At 44.1% G+C, this 14019-nt stretch overlaps 1 protein-coding gene and 1 long non-coding RNA gene across 4 annotated transcripts in view; one reads left to right on the plus strand and one right to left on the minus strand.

Annotated features, from left to right (window-relative positions):
* The window catches only part of rfxank (regulatory factor X-associated ankyrin-containing protein), a 30815-nt gene that overhangs the window by 6145 nt on the left and 10651 nt on the right, over positions 1-14019 (minus strand). For 2 of the 3 annotated variants that reach the window (XM_059990938.1, XM_059990940.1), the window contains exons 3-8: positions 13797-13916; positions 13209-13274; positions 10818-10918; positions 3972-4097; positions 2158-2224; positions 7-87 (exon numbers count right to left, since the gene is read on the minus strand). In XM_059990938.1, the coding sequence (XP_059846921.1) occupies positions 7-87; positions 2158-2224; positions 3972-4097; positions 10818-10918; positions 13209-13274; positions 13797-13916 (561 nt within the window). The remainder of the gene's footprint in view (positions 1-6; positions 88-2157; positions 2225-3971; positions 4098-10817; positions 10919-13208; positions 13275-13796; positions 13917-14019) is intronic. The other variant, XM_059990941.1, reaches the window with a different exon arrangement.
* On the plus strand, positions 96-7801 carry LOC132405940 (uncharacterized). The gene is made up of 3 exons (XR_009515998.1): positions 96-301; positions 6039-6105; positions 7631-7801. It is a non-coding gene; the product is annotated as an uncharacterized LOC132405940 (long non-coding RNA).

Consider the following 14019-nt stretch of genomic DNA (forward strand, 5'->3'; position numbering starts at 1 on the left):
ACTTGCCTTTCTTGAAGCCCAGAGCTACAGCCAGATCCATCGGACTGTATCCAGAATCCGCCTCCATCGTCAGATCCGCACCCCTGGCTGTCGGAAGAGCAAGAAACAACACAGAGTGCGGCCTTAGATTAGAATACATTGGAACATCAAAACATACCGTGAAATTCATTGTCTGCATCAATGACCAACACAGGAAACTATGCTGGGGGGAGGGAGCCAACGTGTCGCCACAGTTCCAGTGCCAACACAGCATTCCCACAACTTACTAACCCTAATCCGTTCATCATTGATAAACTCACAGGTAATCCACGTGGTCATGGCGAGATCATACAAACTACTTAAGAATATCCAGAATTCAACCCTGACCACTGGTGCTGTGAAGAATTACGCTAACTGCTACTGTGTCCTCTAGGTTTGCTTCAGAGACTCTAGGTACTTTGGCTTACAATGGAGACACTCACTGGCCACTTTATTAGGAACACCTGCTCATTTATGCAAATATCTAATCAGCCAATCACGTGGCAGCAACTCGATGCATGAAAGCATACATACGTGGTTAGAAGGTTCAGACCAAACAGAATCAGGAAGAAATGGGATCTAAGTGCCTTTGACCACGAAATGATTGTTTGTGCCAGATGGGGTGGTTTGAGCATTCAGAAACTGCTGAACTCCTGGGATTTTCATGCACAGCAGTCTCTATTATAGAGTTTACAGAGAGTGGTGCAAAAGTAAAAATAAAAATCCAGTGAGTGTCAGTTCTATAGCAAAAAATTAATGAGGAAGGTCAGACGAGAATGGCCAGACAGGTTGAAGCTGACAGGAAGGTGATTTTAGCCAGATGTTAATAGCAGGTATTAGAACCATGGTGTGCAGAAGAGCATCTCTAAACCTTGAACACATCAAATCTTGAAATGGATAGGCAATAGGAGCAGAAGGCCATAAGCGTAGTCAGTGGTACAGGAGGTACCCAATAAGGAGGCGACTGAGTGCACTGGTTCACATGGTGAGAGTCCCCACACAAAGGCAGAATTCAAAATGGGCGACTAAGTTAGACAAAACACTTACAGGAGGTAGGACAGGGCTGCTGAATAAATTATGAGTGATCTCTGAAATAGGAAGGGAATAAAAAGCATTGAGAAAGTTGAATTTATGAAACAAAAGGGACATCCTCTAGTGAACATCCATTAGTGGCCTCTGTTCAGCACTACCTTTCTACCCTGTGTACATTGGTTTCCTAACACTTTGAAAGTTTAAAGAAAATTTATTGCCAAAGTATGTATATTTCACCAAATACTACCCAATACATTTTCTTGTGAGCATTTACAGCAAATACAAAGAAACACAAAAGAAGCAATGGAAAAACTACACGCTGATTCTACTGTGCATTACATTCTGTGCAAAACCCTTCATCTATAAATCCACTTACCCCCTCCAGCTATGGTCGTGCCCACATCTGGAGCTCTCAGTCTCTGACAAGTGTCCAGCCACCCCCCACCACCCCACGGCTTTTCTGGCTAATCAACCCATCCATCATTGTGTCCCCACTCTCTCCCAAACAATGGGTAGGGGGCTCCTTAGTATCTCATCAGATATGAGTTAGAAAACCTTATTTAAGGTTTTTTTTTAATATAAAGGTAATGTTACTGCTGCTGATATTTTCAACAAAGTCACACGAATTACTCCTTCATCCCTGGAGACTCTGGGGAAATCCCAGATATTTCTCTGTGAGAACAGGGAGCTGAAAAACCTCGAACTTTGCTTCAACCCCCTTGCGAATGTGCCCCAGTGAGTCAGCTGGTGACACGAAAGAGCACACCTGGGGTCTCACAGGTAGATAGGAGAAAACTGGGAGCTGAGGAGCTGTTGAGTTTCAGCACAAACACCCTCTCTCTTATTGCCTTCTCCTCAGTCCTCTGCTCTCGCTGGCCCTTCAACTACCTGCTGTGGTTTCCCTCATGCTTACCCTTCATCTCACCACAAACGACACGATTAGTCACAACCATCGTACCTTTCTGTGCCAACAGCAGCTCTTTCCAGCTGTTCCACAAGATACCTGACTCACTCTACAGTTCTCAACTACTGCTGGTCAGGAACTCCTTTAGGAATCCTCCAAGAACCATGATACCCTCTCCCGCTTGACAATTGATTCACACATACCCAGCAGGGCTTCCACACACCGCACGTGGTTCCCGTGTACAGCATACAGCAATGGTGTGCCTCCATTCTGCGGGAAAGAAAAGCTTGTATTCACCGAGCTCCTTCAACATCCATTTCAGAATCGATCACAGTGGCAACCAGCCAGGTCACACGTCTCAAGCATTGTGGCAATGATATTTGTCACATTATTGGCAAAGATTATTTGTCCATGTACATCAAAACATACAGTGAAATGCATTGTTTTATGCCAAAGACCAACGCAGTCCAAAGATGTGCTGGGGGCAGCCTGTTTCCAGCAGCAACATAGCATGCCCACTACCTGCTAACCCTAACAGTTTTGGAATGTGGGAGGTAACTAGAGCACCCGGTGCAAACTATGTGGTCAGAGGTAGAAAATACAAACTCCTTACAGACAGTGGCTGGAATTGAACCTGTGTCAGTGACGCTGTAATAGAGCTGGTTGGAATTGAACCCAGGTCGCCTATGCTACAGTAGCTGCTATGCTACTGTGCCATAAATTAATATACAGTTACCATCCCTAATTAAACCTCCCCCCCCCCCCCACCTAGACCACGGAACTGTTGGTCCACAAAGCAGAATATGATACTGAAATATCTTGTACCAAGATACTGGGAGAACACCCAGCCTTTCCCAACAGCAGGTTGGTACTTGTTATCATCTGCTGAGGACAGACAAGTCTATGGTTTACCTTCAGCCAATGCTCCCTGAGGATTTTGATATAGGAGCCTCCAGGGCAGGACATCAACCTTTAATCTTGCTAATCAGAAGCATGAATATCACCAATGCCATATCATAAGCAGCACAGTACAAACTCTTTGGCCCAATATGAATATAGCAACCTTTTAACCTACTCCAAGACTAATCTAACCCTTCCCTCCCACATAACCCTCCATATTTCTGTAATCCATGTGCCTATCTTAAGAGTGTCTTAAGTGCCCCTAATGTATCTGCCTCTACCATCACCCTGGCAAGGAGATTGATGCACCCACCACTCTTAAAAAAAACCTACCTGGCATACCCCATACTTTCCTCCGGTCACCTTAAAAGTATATGCTCTCATATTTACCATTTCTGCCCAGGGACACGTCTCTGGCTATCCGCTCGATCTGTGCCCATTATCATCTTGTACACCTTTATAAAATCACCACTCATCCTCCTTCACTCCAAAGAGAAATGTCCTAGCTTGCTCAACCCATCTTCATAAGACATGCTCTCCAATCCAGGCCACATCCTGGTAAACCTCACCCTCTCTGAAGCTTCCACATCCTTCTTATAATGAGACGACCAGAACTGAACACAATATTTCAAGTGTGGTCATACCAGGGTTTTATCCAGCTGCAACATTACCTCGCCTCTCGAACTCAATCCCAACTAATGAAGGACAACACAGTAAATACTTTTTTAACCAACCCTATCAACTTGTGTGGCAATGTTGAGGGATCCATGAATGTGGATCCTGAGATCTCTCACCATTTGCAGTAAGTGTGAATTAAATACAAGATGCTGTCTGACCTGCCGAGTTCCTCCAGCATCTTGTGCGTGTATCACTGAATTATTTCATTAACTCACACCCATAGATTCACAGTGGGTAACCTGAAGTGCAGAGTTGGGGATCTAATCGTTCGTACAGTTCCTTTGTAAAAATCCAACTGGCACAAATAAAGGCAGGAACGTTGCTGTGTCTAACAGCTGCTCGTCTCCTGGTGTGAACAGCAACAAAATTCACTCAGCCCCTCATGGTATAACAGAGAAACAGCATGACCTCTGGCCACGCAGCGCAAGTACTGGCCTACCCAGTCGTAAATGTTGACGTCCACTCCATGCTCAAGGAGCAGCAAGACAATGTCTGTGTAGCCCTGGATGCTGGCCAGAGACAGCGTGCTCTCCCGCTCCTTCGCCAGGATGCTTGGGTCAGCTCCCTGCAACAACAACAGACGCAATCACAGCTCCCGGCAATCTGACTCTGCCCTCTGCACCCATCAGCGATGAGCTCACTCCTTCACAGCCACCCAAACTGTTCCCCATGAACTAAGGAGAGGCTGAGTGAGCTGGAGCTTTTCTCTTAGAAGCATTAGCAGTGGACCAATCAATTCGAAGACAGTGTGAGCTTTGCACACGTCAGGGAGAAAAGTTTTAAAAAAGAGTATCATGGGGCTCGGCACATTAGCAGTGGACCAATCAATTCACAATTCATTAGCAAGAGCAAATAAAAGTAAAACAAGGCCAAAGCAGAGCAGCCATTGTGTGAGGAGGGGGAACGAAGCTTTGGCGAGGAGGCACGGGGATGTAGCAGGTAGTGGCTGAATAAAATGTCACTAAAATACAGCCAATTAAATAAAGGGATCAGGTGATGTGCTGTAACTGCACGATGTGGTTCCTGGTGAGCACATCTGCAGTGAGTGTTGGCTGCTCAAGGAACTCAGGCTCAAAGTTGATGACCTGCAATCTGAGCTTCAAACACTGTGGCACATCAGGGAGGGGAGATTACCTGGATTCCGTTTCAGGAGTTAGTCACAACCATTAGATTAGCTGCCTCAAATTCAGTCTGTGGTCGGGGGCAGGAGGGTGTGACTGTGAGTGAGGTGGGTAGTGGGATCCAAGAGACAGTGCTGGAGGAGCCTCAGCCCTTGAGCTTGTCCAACAGGTCTGAGATTCTTGTCCACTGTGTGGATGAGAGTGGGGGCTGTAGGAAGATGAGCAACCTAACTCTAGCTCCGTAGTTCAGGGAGTCATTCAAGAGGGGGGAGAGAAGGGAAATGTAGTGGTAATTGGGGATAGTATAGTCAGGGGAATAGACAGAGTTCTCCGTCGCGAGGATAGAGCTTCCCAAAGGCCGTGTTGACTGCCTGAGGCCCGGGTTTGAGACATCTTATCTGACCTGCAGAGGAATTTGCGGTGGGAGGGGGAAGATCCAGTTGTCGTGATCCACTTGGGTACCAACGACATGGGTATATCGAGGAAAGTGGTTCTGATGACGGAATTTAAGCAGCTAGGAACTAAATTAAAAAGCAGGACCAAATCAATAGTAATCTCTTGTAGTTAGGAATCCTCTTGGAAAGAAAGATCACAGTATGATTGAGTTTCTCATACAAATGGAGGGTGCAATAGTTCAATCTAAAACCAGTGTATTATGCCTAAACAATGGAGACTATAACGAGATGAGGGAGGATTTGGCTAGTGTAGACTGGGAACATAGGCTATATGGTGGGACAGTTGAAGATTTGCAAAGAGATTTTTCACAGTGCTCAAACAAAAGTATATTCCAGTTAAAAGCAAGAACAGTAAGGGTGGGGAGAGCCAACCTTGGGTAACTAAGGAAATAAAAGAAGGTATCAAACTAAAAGCTCATGCTTGCAAAGTCACCAAGAGTAGTGGAAAAATGGAAGATTGGGAAAACTTTAAAAAGCAACAAAGTACCTTAAGCAAGCAATAAAGAAAGGGAAGGTAGATTATGAAAATGAACTAGCACAAAATATAAAAATGTATAGTAAAAGTTTTTTTATAATTATATAAAGCAGAAAAGAGTGGCTACAGTGAATGTAGGTTCCTTGGAGGAAGAGAAAGGGGAATTGATATTGGGTAATGAGGAAATGACCGAGGCTTTGAATGACTATTTTGTGTCAGTTTTCATGGTGGAGGACACATTTAACATGCCAAAGAGATGTTGTGGATGCAATGGAAGGTCAGGACTTGATACAATAGCTATCACTAAAGAGGTAGTGCTGAGCAAACTTGTGGGCCTGAAGATAGATAAGTCCCCTGATCCCAATGGAAAGCATCCCAGGGTAATGAAAGGAATGGCAGGAGTTATAGTAGAGGCTTTGGTGATGATTTACCAAAATTCTCTTGACTCTGGGCAGGTCCCGACGGATTGGAAGACGGCAAATGTCACACCACTGTTCAAAAAAGGATGTATGCAAAAAGCAGGTAACTATAGTCCAGTTAGTTTAACATCTGTTGTTGGGAAAATGCTTGAAGCTATCATTAAAGAAGAACTAGTGAAGCATCTGGAAAGAAATGGATCCATCAGCTGGACACAGCATGGATTCAGCAAAGTGATAAAGTTTTAAGGGAATTGGGGAGTATCAGATTCCTGTAAATAATGGTTAAGGTTGAGTCTGTGTATTCTGGTTTGAGAATGGCTGCAGTTTGAGCAGCTGTTGTCTCCTGACTTATCACACCTTTTGATTTCGTGTTTAAATTTCAACTTTGGGTTAAGTACGGACTATGGCTACATCCACACTAGACCAGATTACTTTGAAAACGCCAGTTTCGTGTAAAAACGATAGGCGTCCACACTATGCATTTTTGAAAATATCTCTATCCACACAAACAGAGATTTCGGCGAATCTCCTCCTGCTGCACATGCGCAGGACACATCTACCGAAAACAAGCGACATGTTTGGTGTCAAATCTCGCCGTAAAAGTGCATGTTTGTGTAGTTACAGACTAGAAAAACTTAAAACGACAGACAGCTGTTGGCTCTCATGCAGGAGAATTTAAAACTAAAAAAAAACAAATACTGGAGTGTATGGCAGCAACCGACAGAGTTCACGGACAGATTGACCCGGCTGATGACGAACTTTGAAAAACTGACTAACTCTGTTGCATTAATAAAGCACCTTGTTAAATGTATAAAACACGTCTGCATCAGTGTTATCTTGTATTTCCATACAATGTTACATTAGGCTGTTACACATCTATTGTCAGAGAAGTACTTGCATAAATAGGTAAACCACCTTCATACGAGCAAGGACAGAAAACAGGGCAAAGTGAGTACAGTACACTTATTTATTCAGTAAGTTATGGGTCAAAGTATTTAGTAAGTACATTAACTCTTCTGGTTTCAGTCTTGTTGCCATCTGTTCTGAAATTGTTAGGTTGCGTTCAAGAAAACAATGAAATAGCGCGCTGCGGTCTAATAGCGTTTTCAGACATCTCCGGTTACGCCATCCACACTGATCTGCCCGAGCAACGTTTACAAAAATATCCACCTTGGAAAGCGTTTTTGAAAAGCTCCGGTTTCAGGAGATGAAAACGCCATTTTAGTGTGGACGGAGGGTAAAAACAAAGAAAAAGCTTCGGTTATGGATTTATCCGGCGTAGTATGGATGTAGCCTATGTCTGCAACTGCAAAGATGACATCTCCTAGTTTTCACACATTTTGGTTTCGACAAAAGCTGGAGATAAGGCCGGGCATTCCTTACATTCCTTTCCTAATTTTGGTAGAGTCTCTTATCTAAATTATTAAATTCTGCTCTATTTGAGTAGCTGGAATGACTATGGATTTGACTATTCTTTTGTATTGAGATGTTAAAGGATCAATTTGTCCTGCTGACTCTTTGTCTCACTTCCAGGATATAACAATCTATACTCCGTTTTTCTGATCACCTCCGCCTGATGTGATTAAATATTCTTTAAATATTCTCAAGTACGTTTACCTCTGTTTTAGGTGATTAAGTGGCTTTTGTCTCAGACTATCACTGTTGATGGCATTCGTGACAAAGATGGTGTGAAAAAAACTCTATCTCCGTCCTCAGAGAGACTTCGAGTGTCTGATTCTCTGTGAGTGCAGAAGGAAGGTTCCCTCTCGTAGCTTGCTACTAATAAAGGCGGAAAAGAATCAACTGTGGTACTTGTTTCATTACATCGGATTGATCACCGTTGACAATTGCAGGTCTTGTTTGACAAACTTGCTGGAGTTCTTTGAGAATATAATGAGCGCAGTGGATAGAGGAGAACACATGGATGTTATAGAACCATAGAACACTACAGCACAGTACAGGCCCTTCAGCCCTCCATGTTGTGCCAACCCATATAATCCTTTAAAAAAGTACTAAACCCATACTACCCCATAACCTTCCATTTTTCTTTCATCCATATGCCTGTCCAAGATGCTCTTAAATACCCCTAATGTTTTAGCCTCCACCACCATCCCTGGCAAGTCATTCCAGACACTCGCAACCCTCTGTGTAAAAAACTTACCCCTGATGTCTCCCCTAAACTTCCCTCCCTTAATTTTGTACACATGCCCTGGATAACAGATATTCACTATCCACCCTATCTATGCCTCTCATAATCTTGTAGACCTCTATCAAGTCCCCTCTCATTCTTCTATGCTCCAAAGAGAAAAGTCCCAGCTCTGCTAACCTTGCTTCATATGACTTGTTCTCCAAACCAGGCAACATCCCAGTAAATCTCCTCTGCACCCTCTCTATAGCTTCCACATCCTTCCTATAATGAGATGACCAGAATTGAACACAATATTCTAAATGTGGTCTCAACAGAGATTTGTAGAGTTGCAACATGACCTCTCTACTCTTGAACTCAATTGCAACATGACCTCTCTACTCTTGAACTCAAGTTATTTACTTGGATTTCCAGAAGACATTCAATAAGGTGCCACATAAAAGACTTATCCATAAGATAAGGATGGAAAGAGTTGGGGGTAATGTATTAGCATGGATAGAGGATTGGCTAACTAATAGAAAGCAGAGAGTTGGGATACATGGGTGTTATCTGATTGGCAATCAGTGGTGAGTGGTGTACCATAGGGGTCAGTGCTGGGCCCACAGCTGTTCGAGATGCACATTAACGATCTGGAAGAGGGGACTGAGTGTAATGTACCCAAGTTTGCTGATGATTCTAAATTGAGTGGAAAAGCAAATTGTGCAGAAGATACGGAGAGTCTGCAGAGAGACAGATAGGTTAAGTGAGTGGGCAAGGGTCTGACAGATGGAGTACAATGTTGGTAGATGCAAGGTCATCCATTTTGGAAGGAAAAATGTAAGTTCAGTTTATCATTTAAATGGTAAAAAGTTGCAGCATGCTGCTGTGCAGAGGGACGGGAGTGCTTTTGCATGAATCACAAAAGGTTGGTTTGCAGGTGTAGCAGGCTAACGAGAGGGCAAATGGAATGTTGGCCTTCATTGCTAAAGGGATTGAATTTAAGAGCAGGGAGGTTATGCTGCAACTGCACAGGGTACTGGTGAGGCCAGACCTGGAGTACTGTGTGTAGTTCTGGTCCTCTTACATGAGGAAGGATATACTGGCTTTGGAGGCGGTGCAGAGGAGGTTCACCAAGTTGATTCCAGAGATGAGGCGGCTAGACCATGAGGAGAGATTGAGTCACCTGGGACTGAACTCACTGGAATTCACAAGAATGACAGGAGATCTTATAGAAACATATAAAATTATGAAAGGGATAGATAAGATATAGGCAGCAAAGTTGTTTCCACTGGTAGGTGAGACTAGAACTATGGGACATAGCCTCAAGATTCAGGGGAGTAGATTTAGGATGGAGCTGAGGAGAAACTGTTTTTCCCAAAGAGTGATGAATCTGAGTGATGAATTCTCTGCCCAATGAAGCAGTGGAGGCTACCTCAGTAAATATATTTAATGCAAAGTTGGATAGATTTTTGCTTGATAGGGAAATTAAGGGTTATAGGGAAAAGGTAGATAGATGGAGATCAGCCTTCTTATTGAATGGCGGAGCAGGCTCAACGGGCTAGATGGCTACTCCTGCTCCTACTTCTTTTGTTCAAAAGATGATGAGAAGTGACCTGATAGAGGTGTACAAGATGATGAGAGGTATTGATACAGTGGACAGCACCTTTTTCGCAGAGTGGAAAAGGGGGTGTGATTGAAGGGAAGAAGAGGGGGATGCCAGAAGTATTTTTTTTAAACACATATAGTGATGGGTGCATGGAATGTGCTGCCGGGGTGGTGATAGGGGCAGATATATGAGGGACGTTTAAGAGACTCTTAGATAGGCATATGGATAAAAGAAAAACATAGGGTATGCAGGAGGAAAGTGTTGGATTGATCTTGGAGTAGGTTAAAAACAACATCATGGGCTGAAGTGCCTATACCTGGCTGTACTGTTCTATGCTCTAAGAACAGAGACACACAAGTGGCCATTTATGGAGTGTAGATACTCCAACAGCATCTCAGTCAGCTGAATGATACTTCATTATGGTTTCCTCAGTAGGATGTTTCTGCCAGGGTACTGGGGTTGCAATGCACACTCACATAGACAGCTGGATGTAATCAGACATAATCGGGTTGCAGTAGTGAGAGATTTCCACTTAACCTGTTTAATCTGGGACCATCCTGATGTAAAAGGGTCAACGAGAATGGCATTTTTAAAGCAGATCAAGAAGAGGTTTTTAAACCACAGGTAGATATTCCGACTAGGGAAGGGTGGTATTGGACCTGACCTTAGGGAATGTGGTTAAAGTGTCAGTGGAACATCATGAAGACAGCAAACACAAGGATATTATTTTTTATTTAGAAATATGGCATGGAAAAGGCCTTTTGGACTGTGCTGCTAACAACCCCCATTTAACCCTAGGGCAATCCTCAAACAATTTACAAAGACCAATTGACCTTCTAACTGGAACATCTTTTGACTCTTGAGAGGAAACCCACCATTCAGAGGGAAGACATGAGACTCTTTAGAGAGGATGTGGGGAGTGAACTCCAAACTAGTTAATGCAACAAGGTATGGATGGTCCAGAAATCAAGGCATGGCTTAGGGTGAAGGGCAATTTCAATATCAGAATGCAGGACTTGGAATGGGCAAGTTTCCTTTAAAATGCTGTGTGGTGGAATCCCTGATTCTATTCCCGTGGTCTCACCATCTCCAGCAGAAACCTCACGACAGCGATCTCTCCAAACGCTGCAGCCCACATTAGTGGTGTGAAGCCCCGCTCGTCTGGCGCGTTGAGTAGCGTGCTCCCTGACAGACAGATGAGAAAGCTGGTGTAAGCAGTAGTTTTTAACTGTGACCAGACTCAGCCCAGCAAACCTCTCTGTCCTGGGACTAACTGGTAAAAAAAAACAAATATTGAAGAGCAAGTGGTTACTGTCAGTCAATGAAGTTAGTAGCTATCGAATAAATAGGGACGGGGCAACAGCAACACACACTTACACCATTCATACCTCAGACCTCTTCTACTATTCAACCAGACATCAGTTAAAGTCCACTTTAAATCCATCAATATCTTTTGTATTAGAAATGTTCAAAATTAATAGTAGTGTAGGGCATGGTATTGGATCAAAAGAGCCCATTCTGTCCCAGTAATCCACAGCAAGCAGTAGGCACTCTGTCACAACATCCAACATTTGTTCAAGATCCTCTATGGGTAAACAAGCGTACACCCAGACACTTCTCAGATGTTTGTTTCCATCCGCAAGGACCCAGTCTATCACAGGAAAAGCTCTCTCCACCACTGAGCACATCTACAAGGAGCGCTGTCACAAGAAAGCAACCTCCGTCAAAGTTCCCCAACATTCAGGCCATGCTCTCTTCTTGCTACCACCACTGGGCAGGAAATTCAGGAGCTTTAGGTCCCACACCACCACGTTCAGAAACAGTTATGATCCCACAACCATCAGGTTCCTGAACCAGCGTGGACAACTTCACCTCACCTCAACTCTGAACTGACTCTACAACCTATGGACTCACTCAAGGACTCTACAATTCAAGTTCTGTTTTATTTATTTACTTACATTATTATTATTTACATAACTTGTCTTTTGCACACTGGTTGTTTGTCAGTCCTTGTTACTTACAGCTTTTCATAAGCTATTGCATTTTATTTTCCTGTGAATGTCCACAAGAAAATAAATCTCAAGGTTGAATGTGGTGACATATACGTACTTTAATAATAAATTTACATTGACTTTGCATTTATGGAACAAATTGAAAATTTCTCACTCAGTTCTTTAAGACAACTAAACTTTAAAATCTCACCCTCTACCAATGGGGTCAGAGACCAACTGAAGTCAAAGACCGTCACCTTAATCACAGGAAGAAGAGCATTGGTAATACACGGGGGAGGAGGATATTTGGGCCTCTGAGTACATTCTGTCATTAAGATCATGGCAGATCTAGAACCCAGGATCACAGTCTCAGAAAAAAGGGAGGTGGTTTAGGACCGAGGTGGTGAGAAATTCCCTCAGCCAGAGGGAATGGGAATTTTGGAATTCTCCACCCCAGAGGCTGAGTTACAGAGTTCCCTCACACCTGAATTAAAATGACCAACTGGTGTGCTGGGATTTGAACAGATGATCATTGGTAATTGGTTTATTGTTATCAAATATACCGAGATATAATGAATAACTTCACTTAGCTTGCAATCCAGACAGATCAACTCAAAACATGTATGTAGAGGTATTAGAAAGGAAAAGACAATAGCAGATTGTAGAATATATGTTAGTTACTCTTACAGAGGAAGCCTAGTGCAGGCAGACAACTAACAAGGGCCACAGCACAGTCAAGAATTTGTTTTTATTGCCTTAAGAAATGTTTAGAGGGAAATGGACCTGGGGATGAACCCAGGAAGATTAAGGATTAGCTTTATTTGTTGTATGTACTGTGAAATACAGTACGTGGTTTGCATCTATGACCAACACAGTCTGAGGATGCGCTTGGGGAGCCTGCCAAGTGTCGCCATGTTTCCAGTGCCAACACTGCTTGACCACAGCTCACAGCCGAACCTGTAAGTCTTTTTCATGCTGTCATGTGGGAAGACACTGGAACAACCAGACATGGGGAAAATGTACAAACATGTTACAGACAGCAGCAGGAATTTAATTCTGATTGCTAAAGCTGTAGACACCTTAGTCACCTGTTTCCATGTGCCTAATTCCACGATTGACAACTGTCCAGACTGCTGGACACTGAACTAGTAACTTACCTGTTACAGCACTGTACGCCTCCTCAATAATTTCTTAACAAATAGCTCTGGTACCCTACTTTGTAGAGGAAAGCTATGCTTTTCAAAGATCTTTCTTGCCTGGACTGTCTGCACACCACCTGTAAACTAAACTTGCCTGGACCTCATCTCAACCCTTGCCTTGCCACAACTTCCACACCACCCAACTGAGAGCTTCCTACAACTGCACCAGGAAAGCCTCATTACCCGAGTTATCAAAGTGCAGCATTTTCAACTCCAGGACTTGATGAAAATTCCCAGTGATGGTGTGATCACAAGAATTCAGCTTGAGATGATATTGTCACTCACCTTGCTGCAGGCAGGAACTGAGCTGGGAAAGATCTCCCTGTGCCGCTAACTGATGAATGGACAGAGCTGCGAAGCAGGAAATGCACTGGTCATTCTGAGCAATGGGGTCATGGGACAGTCAGATTTTAAAAAGACTTGGTCCATATCCACTTCAGTTAAATCTCTCCTTCCAGACTCAGCCCAAAGGCAAAGTAATCATTAATACTCAGACCCTCCCCCCCCCCCCCCCCCCGCCAACAACCTGGTGTTAGAACCCACATCCCCACCCTTCGCAACACGTCTGTACTCTGCCCCAGGGCCGTATTACACCAGCCCTTGGGGCTATGTAAAACAATCTCTATAACAAACCCAGAGCTGCGCATGCTCAGCTCTGCCCAAACCTGCTGTCTAAGCACAATGCCGCACCCTGCATCCATGCAGATGCTGAATCATAAGGTAATGTGCAGCAGGTCTTACGCAGAACCCTGGGGCTGTATACATCACATCCCACCCCCAACCCCCAGTGCTGTACATCAGTGCCATCCAACACATCTCTGACTGCAGGCACATGAGGGCGGTTTTAGGGACCAACCATCTGTGGGTACTCACTGTCCAAGTTGGCCGGGACGGACGAAGGTTCATTCCCTCGTTGTCGGTTGGTGAGTGCTGTGGCAAACTTGTGAGAGGGGCTCGCTTTGTCCCGGGGCAACAACGGTGCAGCAGTAGCTTCTGATAAAAGAGCAGAACCCCCGAGGGGGAGGTCAAAGACACAGACACAGGGATGTGGTGACAGGTCAGTGCACAGACACAGCACTGTAGAGACAGACACGAG

The sequence above is a fragment of the Hypanus sabinus genome, chromosome 16 (genome assembly GCF_030144855.1).
Source record: "Hypanus sabinus isolate sHypSab1 chromosome 16, sHypSab1.hap1, whole genome shotgun sequence".
Classification (NCBI taxonomy): Eukaryota; Metazoa; Chordata; class Chondrichthyes; order Myliobatiformes; family Dasyatidae; genus Hypanus; species Hypanus sabinus.